Source organism: Amphibalanus amphitrite, unplaced genomic scaffold, assembly GCF_019059575.1.
Source record: "Amphibalanus amphitrite isolate SeventyFive unplaced genomic scaffold, NRLGWU_Aamphi_draft 000671F_arrow, whole genome shotgun sequence".
Classification (NCBI taxonomy): domain Eukaryota; kingdom Metazoa; phylum Arthropoda; class Thecostraca; order Balanomorpha; family Balanidae; genus Amphibalanus; species Amphibalanus amphitrite.
In genome coordinates, this window is record NW_024882165.1 from 340047 (window position 1) to 353595 (window position 13549).

The 13549-nt window shown below is 48.8% G+C and overlaps 2 protein-coding genes across 6 annotated transcripts in view; one reads left to right on the top strand and one right to left on the bottom strand.

Moving 5' to 3' along the window:
* Positions 1–10287, top strand: part of LOC122364347 (phospholipid-transporting ATPase ABCA1-like) — a 56169-nt gene extending 45882 nt beyond the window's left edge. For all 3 annotated transcript variants that reach the window (XM_043334637.1, XM_043334638.1, XM_043334639.1), the window contains exons 27-28: positions 2974–3103; positions 8931–10287. In XM_043334637.1, coding sequence (XP_043190572.1) covers positions 2974–3103; positions 8931–9028 — 228 coding nt within the window. In that variant the 3' untranslated portion in view covers positions 9029–10287. The remainder of the gene's footprint in view (positions 1–2973; positions 3104–8930) is intronic.
* Positions 10288–10432: 145 nt separating this feature from the next.
* The window catches only part of LOC122364349 (atrial natriuretic peptide receptor 2-like), a 38067-nt gene continuing 34950 nt past the window's right edge, over positions 10433–13549 (bottom strand). For 2 of the 3 annotated variants that reach the window (XM_043334640.1, XM_043334641.1), the window contains one exon: positions 10433–11499. In XM_043334640.1, coding sequence (XP_043190575.1) covers positions 11398–11499 — 102 coding nt within the window. In that variant the 3' untranslated portion in view covers positions 10433–11397. The remainder of the gene's footprint in view (positions 11500–13549) is intronic. The other variant, XR_006253541.1, reaches the window with a different exon arrangement.

Consider the following 13549-nt stretch of genomic DNA (forward strand, 5'->3'; position numbering starts at 1 on the left):
TCTTACGATGACAGCCCTAAATATCAAACCTTCGCCTCAGGCAGCCATATCCCTTCAGCGACTCGACGAGTATCGCCTCATTTCGTAAAGACAAAACACCATCCACCTTTTGATGTCATTATCTGATTATGCATGTCTATCGTCACACCTCAATTTGTCGTAACGTATGTCGCCGTCTCATTTTGTCATAAAACACCACGCTACTTCATTTCATCGAGCCACAGTTATGGTCCTTCCGATACTTCGATCGTCCTGATTATGATTCTGCTCGGCTCGCGCGGGCTATATCACCTTTGCGTTTTGTACGACGCCCTGGTCCCCTCCCCCACTGCTACCAGGGGTTCGTTGCAAGGCGGAAGTGCCTCCGGACGTGACTTGGCGAGGAAAGTGACCCGCGCCGCAGAGTCATAGCGACAGAGACGATTTGGCGGCGGGGTCCAATGTGTCAGCGAAACGGCCGACATTGGCAGGTCGTTTTGGGGCGGCGGCTCGGGCTGTTAAAGTGGTCGTCTTCCCTTTTCTATGGCGGTATTGTTGCTATAGGTAATTCTGGCTCTCCTAGAGTTCTTCGGAAAAGCAGAAGCGCCTAGCGTTTCGTGCTGCAGCTTCCGCACACGACTCTATTTTTGCCATTGTTTTGATGATAGTTGTATTGAAGGTTATTGTCCGCTGAAAAGGTTGCTGATATTCTTAGGCCAAAGTTCGAACAAAACAAGCTAATGACTTGACACTGGTAACAATAGATGATTGTTTTCGTCATCTTGACAGCTTATTAATGGTTAATGTTGATTGTTTTTAAAAAGGGCGCTATCAAACATGGTTGCGTTACTAATACTAATCTGTGAAATTAGCTTCCAAGTGATTGTTACGTGTAACCATGAATATAATGATATGAAAACCAGATGTAAATTCACGCATTTGGTAATCGCATTATTTTTAAGGTAGATCCAAAATTCACCATGTGAGTATTTCACATTTCAGAATTCAATACCATAAGTTGAGCTGCATGGACCGATTCTAGTAGCTTTAAATAAACCTGACTGTGTCACAGCCGAACAACGATTTATCTCCAGACTGCATCCTGTATTACCGCATCTAACCCCTGTTCTGTGTGTAACTTTGGCCCAATATCGTCCCACGTTGCCCGCCTGCTGTGCAGTCAAGCTATGAAGTTCGTCCAAACTCCAATGACGTCATCCGCTAGGGTTCTGTAATACACTGGCGTTCGATCGGAGCATGGGCCGTTAGGTTATATTACCTGGCAAACGGCTACAGACGCCCTGGCGACGGGCCGTGGCTATCACCAGGTGTAGGTACCCAGTAGTGATGTCAATTACGGAAAATTGGATTACCGATACCAAACCAAATACCAACCAAAACCGTGGAGAAATACCGAAACCAAACCAACTTGGGAACGTGAGGAAAATATCAACTTTTTACCGATTTCTTAGCCTCTTTTAAACATTAGCGAGGGTTCATGATACCAACAAAATACCAAACACATTAGGACTGAAGTACCAAATACCGAGTTGGTATCGGTTTGGTATCGGTATACCAGAAAGTTGGTACCCGATTGACATCTCTAGTACCCAGTGACCGACGTTTAGATGGCATGTTAGTGGGTACGGCACCGGAGAATGGTAATTATACGTGCCTGGTAGGTGCTGAGTAGTTAGCGGATGATAGCGGTGAATGTAATCACATCACAAGCTCTGCATGATAACGTGCGGTGGCTGGCATCATGCGTCACACTCAGCAGAGCTGCCAATTTTAATATTTTATTGCATTATTTGATGAATATTAGTCTACTGCCATCTAATATTGCATTAATGTATAAAAAAGTCAGATCCAATCCGTGCGGTACACAGAAACAGTAATGAGAACTTTCAGTCAACCCAGTGCGTGGCAGGTATTCCAGTGGCCGCTGGAATTACATTCAGCCTTGGTCGTCTTCTGATCCATGGGATCCATAAATAGACCCAGCCCGGGTCCGAGAACAGTCATCAGATGCCCTGTAAATGCTGGCCGTCTCACTCACACGCCGGATGCACCTTAGTTGGTCGCTGGACGCCTGATTAACTCTGATAAATGTGGGGCTCGTTTGGGCGTGATGCGCCGGAGAAGCTCCGTAGATGGTCTAAGCTTGGCTGAAGCTCTGTCGATTTGCTATTTCAGCGAAGTATCAAATGTGTTGTTTTGTGCTAAATGTAGCAATGTCTCTTATCGTTTTGAGTTGTATTTAGATTTCTGCTAAAAGTGTTAACTCTCGTTTGGTTTCAAATCATTTGCCGATTGATATTAAACCATATAAGTAAACTTGTTATGAATGAAGTAACTAATAATAAAATATGATGCATTTTTAGAGCTGCCCGTCTTGTGTATACTCTCATCAAAATCATTCCTATTGTTTCCGTCAGACCCATCTAAAACTCTATCTCCACTTATCATCAAGAGACAGCAATTTTCACGCCCAGCAGCTCCAGAGAAGCGGGCCATTGTCCGCAAACTCTCGCCTACTCTGGCATCATTCGGGGTGCCAATATACATGCTGAGACTCGTATTGTCCACATGACGGTCATTTGTTGCACGTGTCTTCATAAACCTCGGGCCCAGCTCGCCCATCAGCTAGCTGAACGCTGTATGCAACTTCCATCAGATGTATGTAACCCAGCTGCGCGCTGTTGCTATATCGGCGTGTGTCCCCCGTATCCCACGATCGGTGTCCGCTAGACTGCCTGACTATCGAGACTACCCGGCTTTTGTGTCTAACTGTACACGCCCTTCAGCGTCTTGTCTCATTAGTGATCATTTGTCTCCTTGCATCCTGGCACCCATTCTCCGTGCCTGATCATCCTTCATGACCATTGCCCAACCTCTCTCAGTGCCTGTCCATTCTTACCTGAACACCTGCCCATCGTATCTCGCCACTCGTCCCTCCTTACCAGTGACCGCACGTGCGTCCCGCTCCCGCAGGCCCGCCGGCTGGTGAGCGAGGTGTTCCCCGCGGCCATCCTCGAGGAGAGCTACGGCGAGCGGCTGCGCTACAAGATACCACAGCAGGACGTCGGCAGTCTCTCCAAGGGTTTCTCAGAGATGGAAGCAGGTCAGTTCTCCCCCGGGAACTGTTTCCGTCGGCCCTCCGCCGTGGAAAACGCCGATCGGAGGCGAATTGTGGCAGCGGAGGCGGAGGAAATGGCTGGAGACAGCGCCTCAGGCGGCCGTGTGCTGTCGGTTTTGACGGAGCCGGTGCCGTTTTTATTTTGTCGATGGTTTATAGCTGCACTGCTGGATGCCAGGGTTTTGAGTACAGAGGTGTCAGTTTTATGTGTAGTTGATAGAATTTCACATCTAATTCATTTTCGTAATAGCAAGGCATGTGTTAAGTCATAGCACAAAATGTAATCGTAAAATGTTCGGGGTTACACTTGATCTTTCCGAAAAACTTTCAAAAATAAGCATTCATTGCTGCCTAAACATCCACACATGGTTTTCACTTTGCTACGCATACGCTCAAAAACGTTCCATTTTTATCCGCCCAGTTCCAAGACAACTTCAAACGTAGCGGTCTGCGGTCAGCATCTTATTTCTTACCTAAGCGGCATTCTCTGCCAGATCCCGTCGCCACAATCCTAATCATCCCGCTCCTGCATCGTCCTACGGGATCTCCTTCGCTTCGCTGTGTGGCATTCGACCTGAGTACACTGGGAACGACCATGACCCTCATCCTAACCCCAGTTACCCCCACCCCTACGCACACACACGGCCTACCGGCTGGTCCCTCTCCCAGCCGTGACCCCAATCGGCTCAGTCGCGCTGGTAGGACGCCGAGGGAGCGGAGCGCCAACGGGAGAAGAGAAAGGAGGACGGGGAGAGGGCGGGGAGAGATAAGAGCACTGGCGGAGGGAGGGAGAGAGATGAGATGGCTTGTTTGTCAGTGTTCCTCATTCCATCTTTGTGTTTCGTTTGTCAGTGAGGTATGTCCTACCAGTCCAAACGAGGGGGAGAGAGAGAGGGGGTGCTTAGAGAAATAGAGAGAGAGGGAGAGAGAGAGAGAGAGAGAGAGAGAGAGAGAGAGAGAGAGAGAGAGAGAGAGAGAGAGAGAGAGAGAGAGAGAGAGAGAGAGAGAGAGAGAGAGAGAGAGAGAGAGAGAGAGAGAGAGAGAGAGAGAGAGAGAGAGAGAGAGAGAGAGAGAGAGAGAGAGAGAGAGAGAGAGAGAGAGAGAGAGAGAGAGAGAGAGAGAGAGAGAGAGAGAGAGAGAGAGAGAGAGAGAGAGAGAGAGAGAGAGAGAGAGAGAGAGAGAGAGAGAGAGAGAGAGAGAGAGAGAGAGAGAGAGAGAGAGAGAGAGAGAGAGAGAGAGAGAGAGAGAGAGAGAGAGAGAGAGAGAGAGAGAGAGAGAGAGAGAGAGAGAGAGAGAGAGAGAGAGAGAGAGAGAGAGAGAGAGAGAGAGAGAGAGAGAGAGAGAGAGAGAGAGAGAGAGAGAGAGAGAGAGAGAGAGAGAGAGAGAGAGAGAGAGAGAGAGAGAGAGAGAGAGAGAGAGAGAGAGAGAGAGAGGAGAGAGAGAGAGAGAGAGAGAGAGAGAGAGAGAGAGAGAGAGAGAGAGAGAGAGAGAGAGAGAGAGAGAGAGAGAGAGAGAGAGAGAGAGAGAGAGAGAGAGAGAGAGAGAGAGAGAGAGAGAGAGAGAGGGGGGGCTTAGAGAGAGAAGTAACGCATTGTAATCTCCGCAAATACTGGTATCTGTATTCTGCAGCTAACGACCTATTAGCTGGCAGGAGCACTAGACTACCTTCCCACCATCCTCTTTTGATGCAATCTGTTGTCCGCTGACCCCACATCTCCTCCGCCCCCTCCCCCCCCCCCCCGTCGGAGGGGTCGGCGACGGTGGCGGATCCCCGTCCCGGGCACATATTGGCTGACTGGTGACAGAGGAACCGGTCCACAAATGGCCTCGGCGCCCCCGGGCATATCGGGTGGCATGGCAACCACTATACGACCCAAATGGCCGGCCAGCTATGAATTGGAGGCGTCAGAGCTGCCAGTTTTGAGATACAGTGGCCCGGATGTGTTCCGGTCACGTTTGGGAGAATGTTAGAGAAGACTGTCCTGCAGTGGGTGTTATGACTGGAGTGCCAAGTAAGACTGTTCTGCGTTCTCAGCTGAAATGAAATTGGTAGATCACTTGATATGATAGCAGATGGGAAAGTGTTGAGAAACGCGGCTTAAAACCACTTCAAGTCAGTGGTAGAAAGACAACTTTTGCTTCTCCAAACTTGTATGTTGATATTTTACCCGGCTTAGCAATGGTATTGCGATCCTAGTTCTATGCGTAAGATAGAGGTAATCCACCAACCATGATCACTGGTCATGCAAACTGGTGCTGTTTTCAGTCGACCAAGTTAGGTATATACCGTTTCCCTTGGATGCGTGGACAACTTCATCAGTTCAAACTTCTCTGGATGTGTACTAAGTACTAACACCTGCAGGTTAATTATTTAGTTGCAGTTCAGTACTACAAATAGTGCCTTTCTCCTACGCTCTGTCTAACCCCCGGTTCGGTTGATAAATTTACGGCGCAAGTTGGATTTATGGCGTAAGTTGGGTCCCGTTGGATGTGCGGTGCGTGCTCTTGCCTTCATTTTGGAGTGTGTTTCGGGGTAACGGTCAGGCGCAACTGATATGAACGTGGATCCCTGTATTTCAAGTCACGCCGTTCGGTGTCCCGGCATTTATGAATATTATTAGTATTGAAAATGTGATATTGGGAACTAAACGAGAATAAAAGTACCTGATAAAAGTATAAAAAGGATAAAAGTTTAAAAGTACCTCGTTTCGCGAATTGTATTTGCCGCTATGCATTAGCTGTACGTGTACAGTAGACAAATTTACGTAACAGTTACCTACCTTTTACCATAATACGAAAATGTTTTCATCTACATATCAATTCCCTACACCAGTAATCCGTTACTTTGGCGCCTGTTTTCGTCTTGGAGCTTCAGCGACATCGATCTTCCCTGTTTACTGCTTACAGCTAGTGTCTTCCAATTAATACAAGTGGAAGATGAGTATTTCAGCAATTATTGCCCTAGCGCTTAGGATAGATCTCAACGACATATTCATGATGAATACTCTGGTTATGTTTGGACAACCAGCGAGGCATATTTGTGATGCTGCTACTTATCTATCTCGCAATCATCTTCGTCGTTGAGATGATGAGAGTTTTCACAAAGGGCTTCGGAGCAGTTCCAATAAATCAGTATCTCAAGTTGGTGTAATTTTGAGCTGTTAACCGTCGATAGTCAAATGCGATATGAATCTGCCCTTGTAATCCGCGGTTCCCACAAATCACCTCTCACCAGTTTCAGCACTCCTTCCAAACCAGCTACCGCTTTCCAAACCAGTTCACACCAGTTTGACGTCGGGTCTCAGACCCGTGTCAACGTCGTACTTCCGACTCGATCCGACGTCCGGGAAAATCTTATTATCACCCCGCGCTCCCCGGGGAGGGAGGGGAGAAGCTTCTGTCCTCTGTCGATCGCTGCACGCCTTCGCGTCTGCGCTTCCCCGTAAGCAGCCAGAAGGCTGCCACGTCGTTGCACAAAGGTAGTAAAGTGCTCATTCATGAGAGAAATGCTTACCAATCCATGCAGTATTGACGAGCAGTAGCGGCGGAACACCTTCAATTAAGGGGGGGGGGGGGCACTGCCGACTTTTGGTCCCATTCTTTCCATGCAACGCCCATAGGGCTAATGTTAAAATGCCAAAATCAAAGGGGGGCACGGTGCCCCGGTGCCCTCCCCGCTCCGCCGCCTATGTTGACAAGCTACAGTGTTTGACGTTTTTATTGGCATTGTTCCCTTGCTAAAGGCCATCAAATGCCAGCTTTTTTGGTCAATGTCAGACGCACTCCTGTGCACGAGCTGGATTTTAGCCGCTTGGACTTGAACCTTTTTCATCGCTGTTCATTAGGGCGAAGGTGTTTTGCATCCATATAGTACCACACTCCACAGTGTTGTTTTCGAGGGGTATGTCAGTACAATTACACGCACGATCGGTGCGCCAAGACAAGGCCATTAATCTGCCCTCGTTGCGTCTGGCATCCGGCGCCTCATCGCCGTCTCCCGGGCTAAAAGCCGCCCGTTACTCGCCGGGTGATCTGCTAAAAGGCTCTCAGGCGCGTGTTACTGCTGCCCCGAACCGATGGCCGTTCGTTGCGCAGCCGTTTGCCGGTGAACTCTGTCGAGGTCGCTCTGGGTACGAACCTCCGCCTCGGTCGGACCGATGCGGGCTTCCGCCGCGCCGGCGGAACGGTGACGACGGCACAACTTTTAACTTTGAGACTAGTTCTAGGCGCTCACCAGTAGTTGAGTCGCAGTGGGAATCAGCCACCCATATTTGCCGGAAAGTTGCAGCATTTGACGGAGAAGCTAGATCTGAGCTGGCGCTTTGGTGATACAATATCGAAATCAGGTTTATGTAGAGCTTATGAAGGAGGATGCCTATTGCTTATATCGGCTATACACTAATCCTGCAATACCAATGTTTGGTTACTTGGTTTGGTCAATGCAGTTTTATCAGTATGTCAGAAACAAAGATAAATGCCGGCTTGTTTCCTTTCACGTCACGGTAGGATGAATAAATAGCTAGAAAGACCCTTATTAGAAGAATTAAGGTGCTAGGAAGAAACACCGTGTCGGCTGCAATTTTCATTAACTCCTTGTTAGATTTAGAAGTGTATTGGAGGGATATTGCCTACACTTGGAGCCAGATATAAGTATCGTCCTCAGTGACCCTGTCATTTGCCAGTCGCTGGGGATCCTATACCAACCAGGGTCATTTGACCGGGCTCGCTCGAATGGGTCCATCGGCTTATTGACCTTACCCGGCGGACGATGTCGATCCGATGCCATACCTCGGCCCGTGCCGCACGTAATTGCCACAGGTACGCCGTCGGAACCAGATGTGGGACTACATTGGTCTGGGCGGCCTGTGCACTCGTGCCTTTTCGGTTAGAGATAGGAGGGAGAGGGTTTTGAGTGGAGCTCACGGAGTATGGTCTGGCCTAGGACACTCGTCTAACCGACCTGCTGAAAATCAGCATATCCAATATTCATGTCATTGTCTGCGGTCAATCGTAGATTGTTTCCCTATGAAAGTCGTCTCGTTAAAAGCTCTTCGAGGCTTACGGTGAAAGCATCGCTCTTTTTGCTTGACTGGAGTGGAAAAGTTACATGCATCGTTTCGTTTTGTTACTATTGAAGGACTTCTTTGCTGGCCTACATAAAATCACCGATCTGGGCCGAGGAAGGCTGCATTTCGTGTGCCTCGAGTTGTTGATTACGACCTGTAAAAATAACCCACAGGCTCCTTCCAAACGAATACCCTGCGCCGTTGGATATTGCTTCACCGTTCGCCGGTCCTGATGGGATGTCAACCGTCTCAGCTAGGCATACACAAGGACAAACTGTGGGCTGGTGCTGAGCAAACGGCTCCTGTGAGATAGAGCTGACAGTCAAACGACCGCCGCTGACAGCTACCGCGGCCGCCTCTTATTGGTCTATGCATTCTGATGCGGCCGGGTGTGTACTGTGTAGGGTGGCCTTGGTACAGCACAGTCTTGGCCAGACGTGCGAACAAACGAAACGTGCTTGCTAGACTGAGACAGAGGAGAGGTTTTCGCGCTAGTGACAAGTTATTCTATGTAGTTCACCATATGGTTACGATTTTTACGAACGGAACTATCCGAATTAGTTTCACTTGTTTCGCATCTACGTTTACTTTTTGGTGAATGCAAGTAGTTACATACTCGGCATCCAAGTATGACCTGAAGCCTAATCTTTTTAAGTGATCAAAGGCACATGCGGTCCTATCAACTGTAGTGCAATAATTGTGACACCACCACATTCTCACCTGCACGCTTCTCTCTGTGTTTTCAGCCAAGCAGCGTCTGGGCATGGAGGAGTACAGCTTGAGCCAGACCACGCTGGAGCAGGTGTTCCTGCGCTTCGCCAAGGAGCAGGAGATGGGTGGCTGAGCCTCCAACTGCTCGACTAATGCCAGAGCTTTTCTCGGTCGCTCGCTCCGTGTTGGTCTGTGTCTGATGGGCGGATATGAGGGCCTGTGATGTCTCCAAACAGAAGTTTCGTAACACCGCGTCCCAGCCTTGGGAATCTAACTCCTGGCCTAACCGTTACCGCGATGTTGTGGCTATATACTGTGAATGTTAGCCGTTTGTTGCGAGGTGTACCTAGATGGTGTTGTTATGTAGTATTGTTATTTATGTTGGTGGTATTTGTTATGCCGGCAGGGTGCAGGGCAGTATTGATGAATGTGATGTTGCTATTTTGAGTTTGTCTCTTTTGTTGCCTCAATCACTGCCGGATGATGGCTGCTGTTCTGTACCTTTAGTTTGTAGTAGCTGACGGTAGGGGCTTAGTTTGTGATTAGAACATTGCCGTGTTACACTGAATGTCCGCATGTCCGCTGGCTGTTCTGAAAAGGTCATGTCTGCCCATGTGGTTCTCCATTCTCCAATATTGGCGACATGCACCGGATGATGACGTCCGTTTACAATTTTCGTAACTGAGTGTCCTTAAAACCAAAGCTGCTTTTTCTGTGCCATCGCTGCACCTGGAGACCAAAGATCGTTGCCTTGTCCCCAGCGCCGTCCTTCACCGCAAGTTCTACCTGAATTCTGTCGACCAAGAGGGCTGTGTATGTACACAACGGGCCTAGGTTCCCGCTAGTGCCAGCTGCTTCACTTTTCTATTGTCTGCTAAATGGATTGCACCGCTGTGCCTTTGTAACGTCGTGCAAATGGCAGTACTTAATGAGCAGGCACACCACGCTTAGAATGTGATGCCTAGAAAAGGTGCTTCAGTACGATGGTAGCACGATGGTGATCTACTATACTTATGATTGTTTTGCAACTTTTTACATTCCAATGCAATGCATGGGAATATTTTCTGCTGATATCGTACTTCGCAGCTGTCGTTATTTGTGGAATGTAGATGTTCTCAGGGCTACTAAGTAAAGCTCCGTTTCGGCTGCCTTGCTATGGAAGCACAATTGGACATGAGTTTGTGGGATACTTTTTATGTCGCTTACTTTTGTGCTTTCTGGCCATGTTGTTGTCAACTTCCAAAGCTCCCACATGCTAAAGAATGCTCGCCAATCGTTAGTCTGTATGATTCAAATCCAGTATTGCGCACTACATTATTCTATAGCGCGAATGATCTATCTGTGTCACAAAACATGAAATCGTGTGTGTTACAATACATTGTCCGTCCTGTGGTTTGTCTTTATTGCTGGAAGAAAACGGTATAATTGTCGTGTAGTGTACGGTACTCATCCACTATTCTTTCACGTGAGGCTTGTGTAACCTTTTCGGGAGACAGTGCGATGAAATCAAATGTGGGAATATTCGAGTACACCACGATAAGACAAGGTATGTATATTTATCTACCTCCATGTATAAAACAAACTCCAGCGCCTTGCTTTGTGCCCATATCAACCAGACACTGATGACAGACAGTTTTCTCTCACAGTGAGTTGGCACTCGCTCGCTCTCACACACGCGCGCGTTACCCTGTGACGTCCGCCGCGCTCTGCGGACATCACACCACGCCGTATGACGTCACTGCGCAACACATCACCAGCGTCACGACACGTCACGTGACGTCATCACCTGCGTCACGACACGTCACGTGACGTCATCACCAAGTGTCACATTTCCGTCACGCACAGCGAGGGCCCGTCACAGACACCGACGGCCGGGCTGGAGTTTCAACAGTCGCGCGCTCTCCGCCGCCTGTTCGGTTAGGTACCCGCTTCAGAAGCTCCGTCCGTCACTCTCGAGACGCTCGCCCGCGTCTCTGTGCGCGTGACAATGGTTCTGTGTTGCCGGTAACCGGCCCTTGAACAGCGAACAATAACGACGCAGACAGCACCCGCGACCAGCGAGCTGTCACGAGAATCACATCGGAAGGAGCGCTCAGATGCGCCGCGGCGCAGCTGAACGAAACAACGGTCACACACGCCGAGCCAGTCAACACACGCTAAAGGTATGAATCGTCAACAAGAGAGCAACACATCATATCATTCGCCCTAGGTGCCTCCCAGGCGTCTCGAAACATTGCGTGAAGGGGGCGCGGCGTCGCACAGTCGCACTGAGAATCGATCACGATGTGAAACTACAGAGCGCACCGGAGTGAGCCGAAGACAGCATCAGGTCACGCAGACTCGCACATAACTCCGCCGGACGCTCGCCCGTCCGCCGGGCGCCCCCAGATCAGGTTAGACGTGTGCCAACATGTCGGCACGTGCCCTCGGCGGCACGCGGTGCCCTCTCGCTCACGGAGTCTGTCGACGCGAGAATCACACCGCCGTCTCACGGCGCGAGTGTCACACCTTTGTTTCTCGTAGATCCACGCCGTCAATATCAATCAAGTCGGTGGCTGTGGGTTCCTTGTGTCGGAGCCAGTAGGTGACCATCTTGCCCTTACCCTGAAATCAACAAATAATGGTGTGTCAGCGCCGGTTAGGGATGTAAGAAACTCAGTTCAGAGGTGAGACAGTTTGCAACAAGGACGGGAAGTCAACAATCAATATAGTTAATGGTAATCGACAATCGCGTGGTATCCCACACAGAAAAGCTGTCACGACAAAATCACAACAGTCATTGGTGATTGGTGAGGAAAGGCAGGCTGGAGGGTCTCCGGTAGTGGGGCATAAAATCATCACAACTGAGTTATTGTCCACGGGATCCATGTTTTTGCTTTGGTTTATACCAAGAATGAAAGGTGACTTTGTTTTGTCGCTTTGTTGCGAAATTATTTGATAACTAATTCAGGAAAAGAATGGTTTAAGAACCGCATAGTTATAATGCAATATATTTCGCTATTTGCCTCTTGCATCTATCTTGTATGTAGATTGCCGGGTACTATCATAAACGATGTCCAAAGAAAACGGCGCTGTCGATATTTCGCTCAAACATTCCGACGGACAATAAAATGCGTCATCGAATTTTAACCCCGCTCGTCAAAATTATATTGCATTTTCTGTTTCATAAGACTGCAGTTAAAAACTCCATGTTATGTAAGGTCTTACATAACGTAAGTTGATTGTTGAACGGGTCTTGAGAGTCTGCAGCGATTAACAAACTCGAAACGAGCGACCGGGCATACACTATTATTACATTCTCATCAACTGCCACCGGTCAGAATGACCGAATATTGAATCCACGGGTAATGTACCACAACTCAGAAGAAGGCAATGGAATGGTTGGATGTGGAGGTTAACGGTCAATTGCTACCTCTGACCCGCTCGGAGCAGTGGGGGTGACGCCGCGAACGGAACGATACTTAATCTCCTCCGAAGAAAACCGCTGACGGGGCAGGTGGATCATAAATCAGTCTGAAGTGAGCAGTCTCAATTTCGTTTTTGTGTGGGCTGGGTTGGCCTGAGTGATTATAGAAAAACTGAACTTGAACATGTTTTACCGCCATCACCATCACTTCAATTTTCTTCTGTCGTACCTTCATGGCTGTATACACAACTCAACATCGGTCAAAGACGAGCATTCCAGGGCACTTCGTATTGCTGGCTCTCCTGGCAACCATCATGGTGTTGTGTGTACATTGCACAGAGTAAACTACACATACTCCACACTAAACAATGTGCCTACATAGCACAACAGAATACCTATAAGCTTTCCAATTTCCATAAAGTCTCACCCAAATGACAGATGCACCGCACAAAGCACGATGTAGTTACATGCCGGCCGGACGGTGATACCTGGATTGGTAGGCTAACCCGCAGTACGTCACTGCGCTGCGGGTCAGTCTAGCAGTGAAGTTTACGTTGTGGCTGGTTACAAAGGGCTTTTGGGCGAGTCTCTGGCTTGCTTATGCTGCCTATTTCGATGCGGATTTCCTAGCGTCGAATGAAATTGTGTACATAGCGCCATTGGCATGTTTTTAAACATTTCAGGCAGAGCTAGGAACTCTCAACAAACCCTGTGTAAACCAGCGGCGGCGGAACACCTTCGATTAGGGGGGGGGGGGGGGCACTGCCGACTTTTGGTCACATTCTTTCCATGCAACGCCCATAGGGCTAATGTTGAAAGGCCAAAATGAAGGGGGGCACGGTCCCCCGGTGCCCCCCCCCCCGCCCATTCCGCCGCCTATGATGTAAACACGGCTATTGTCGACGGGGGAGCGGCGCAGAAATACGCAGCTGTTATGTGAGATAGCCAAGACGAGATACGCTCTACGCCTACACCAATAAATGTTAAATTTAGAGCCTGTTTTACGATGTACGATACTTTATTGCGGTAATGAAGAAGAACGACCGGAATATGCGGTCAATTTGACACGGGTTACAGCAATTTATGGTTTTGTGATGGGCCACACTCCAACCTCGTGGGGACACTGGGCTAAAGTAGCGTTTTTCAGGGTAATAAAAGGTATTTAATTAAGCTGTACACAGTTTGTACGGGTTGGAAAGGATGCATATCTATAGCGCAGTCGCATGTCACCTGAGTGTCAGGTCAGAT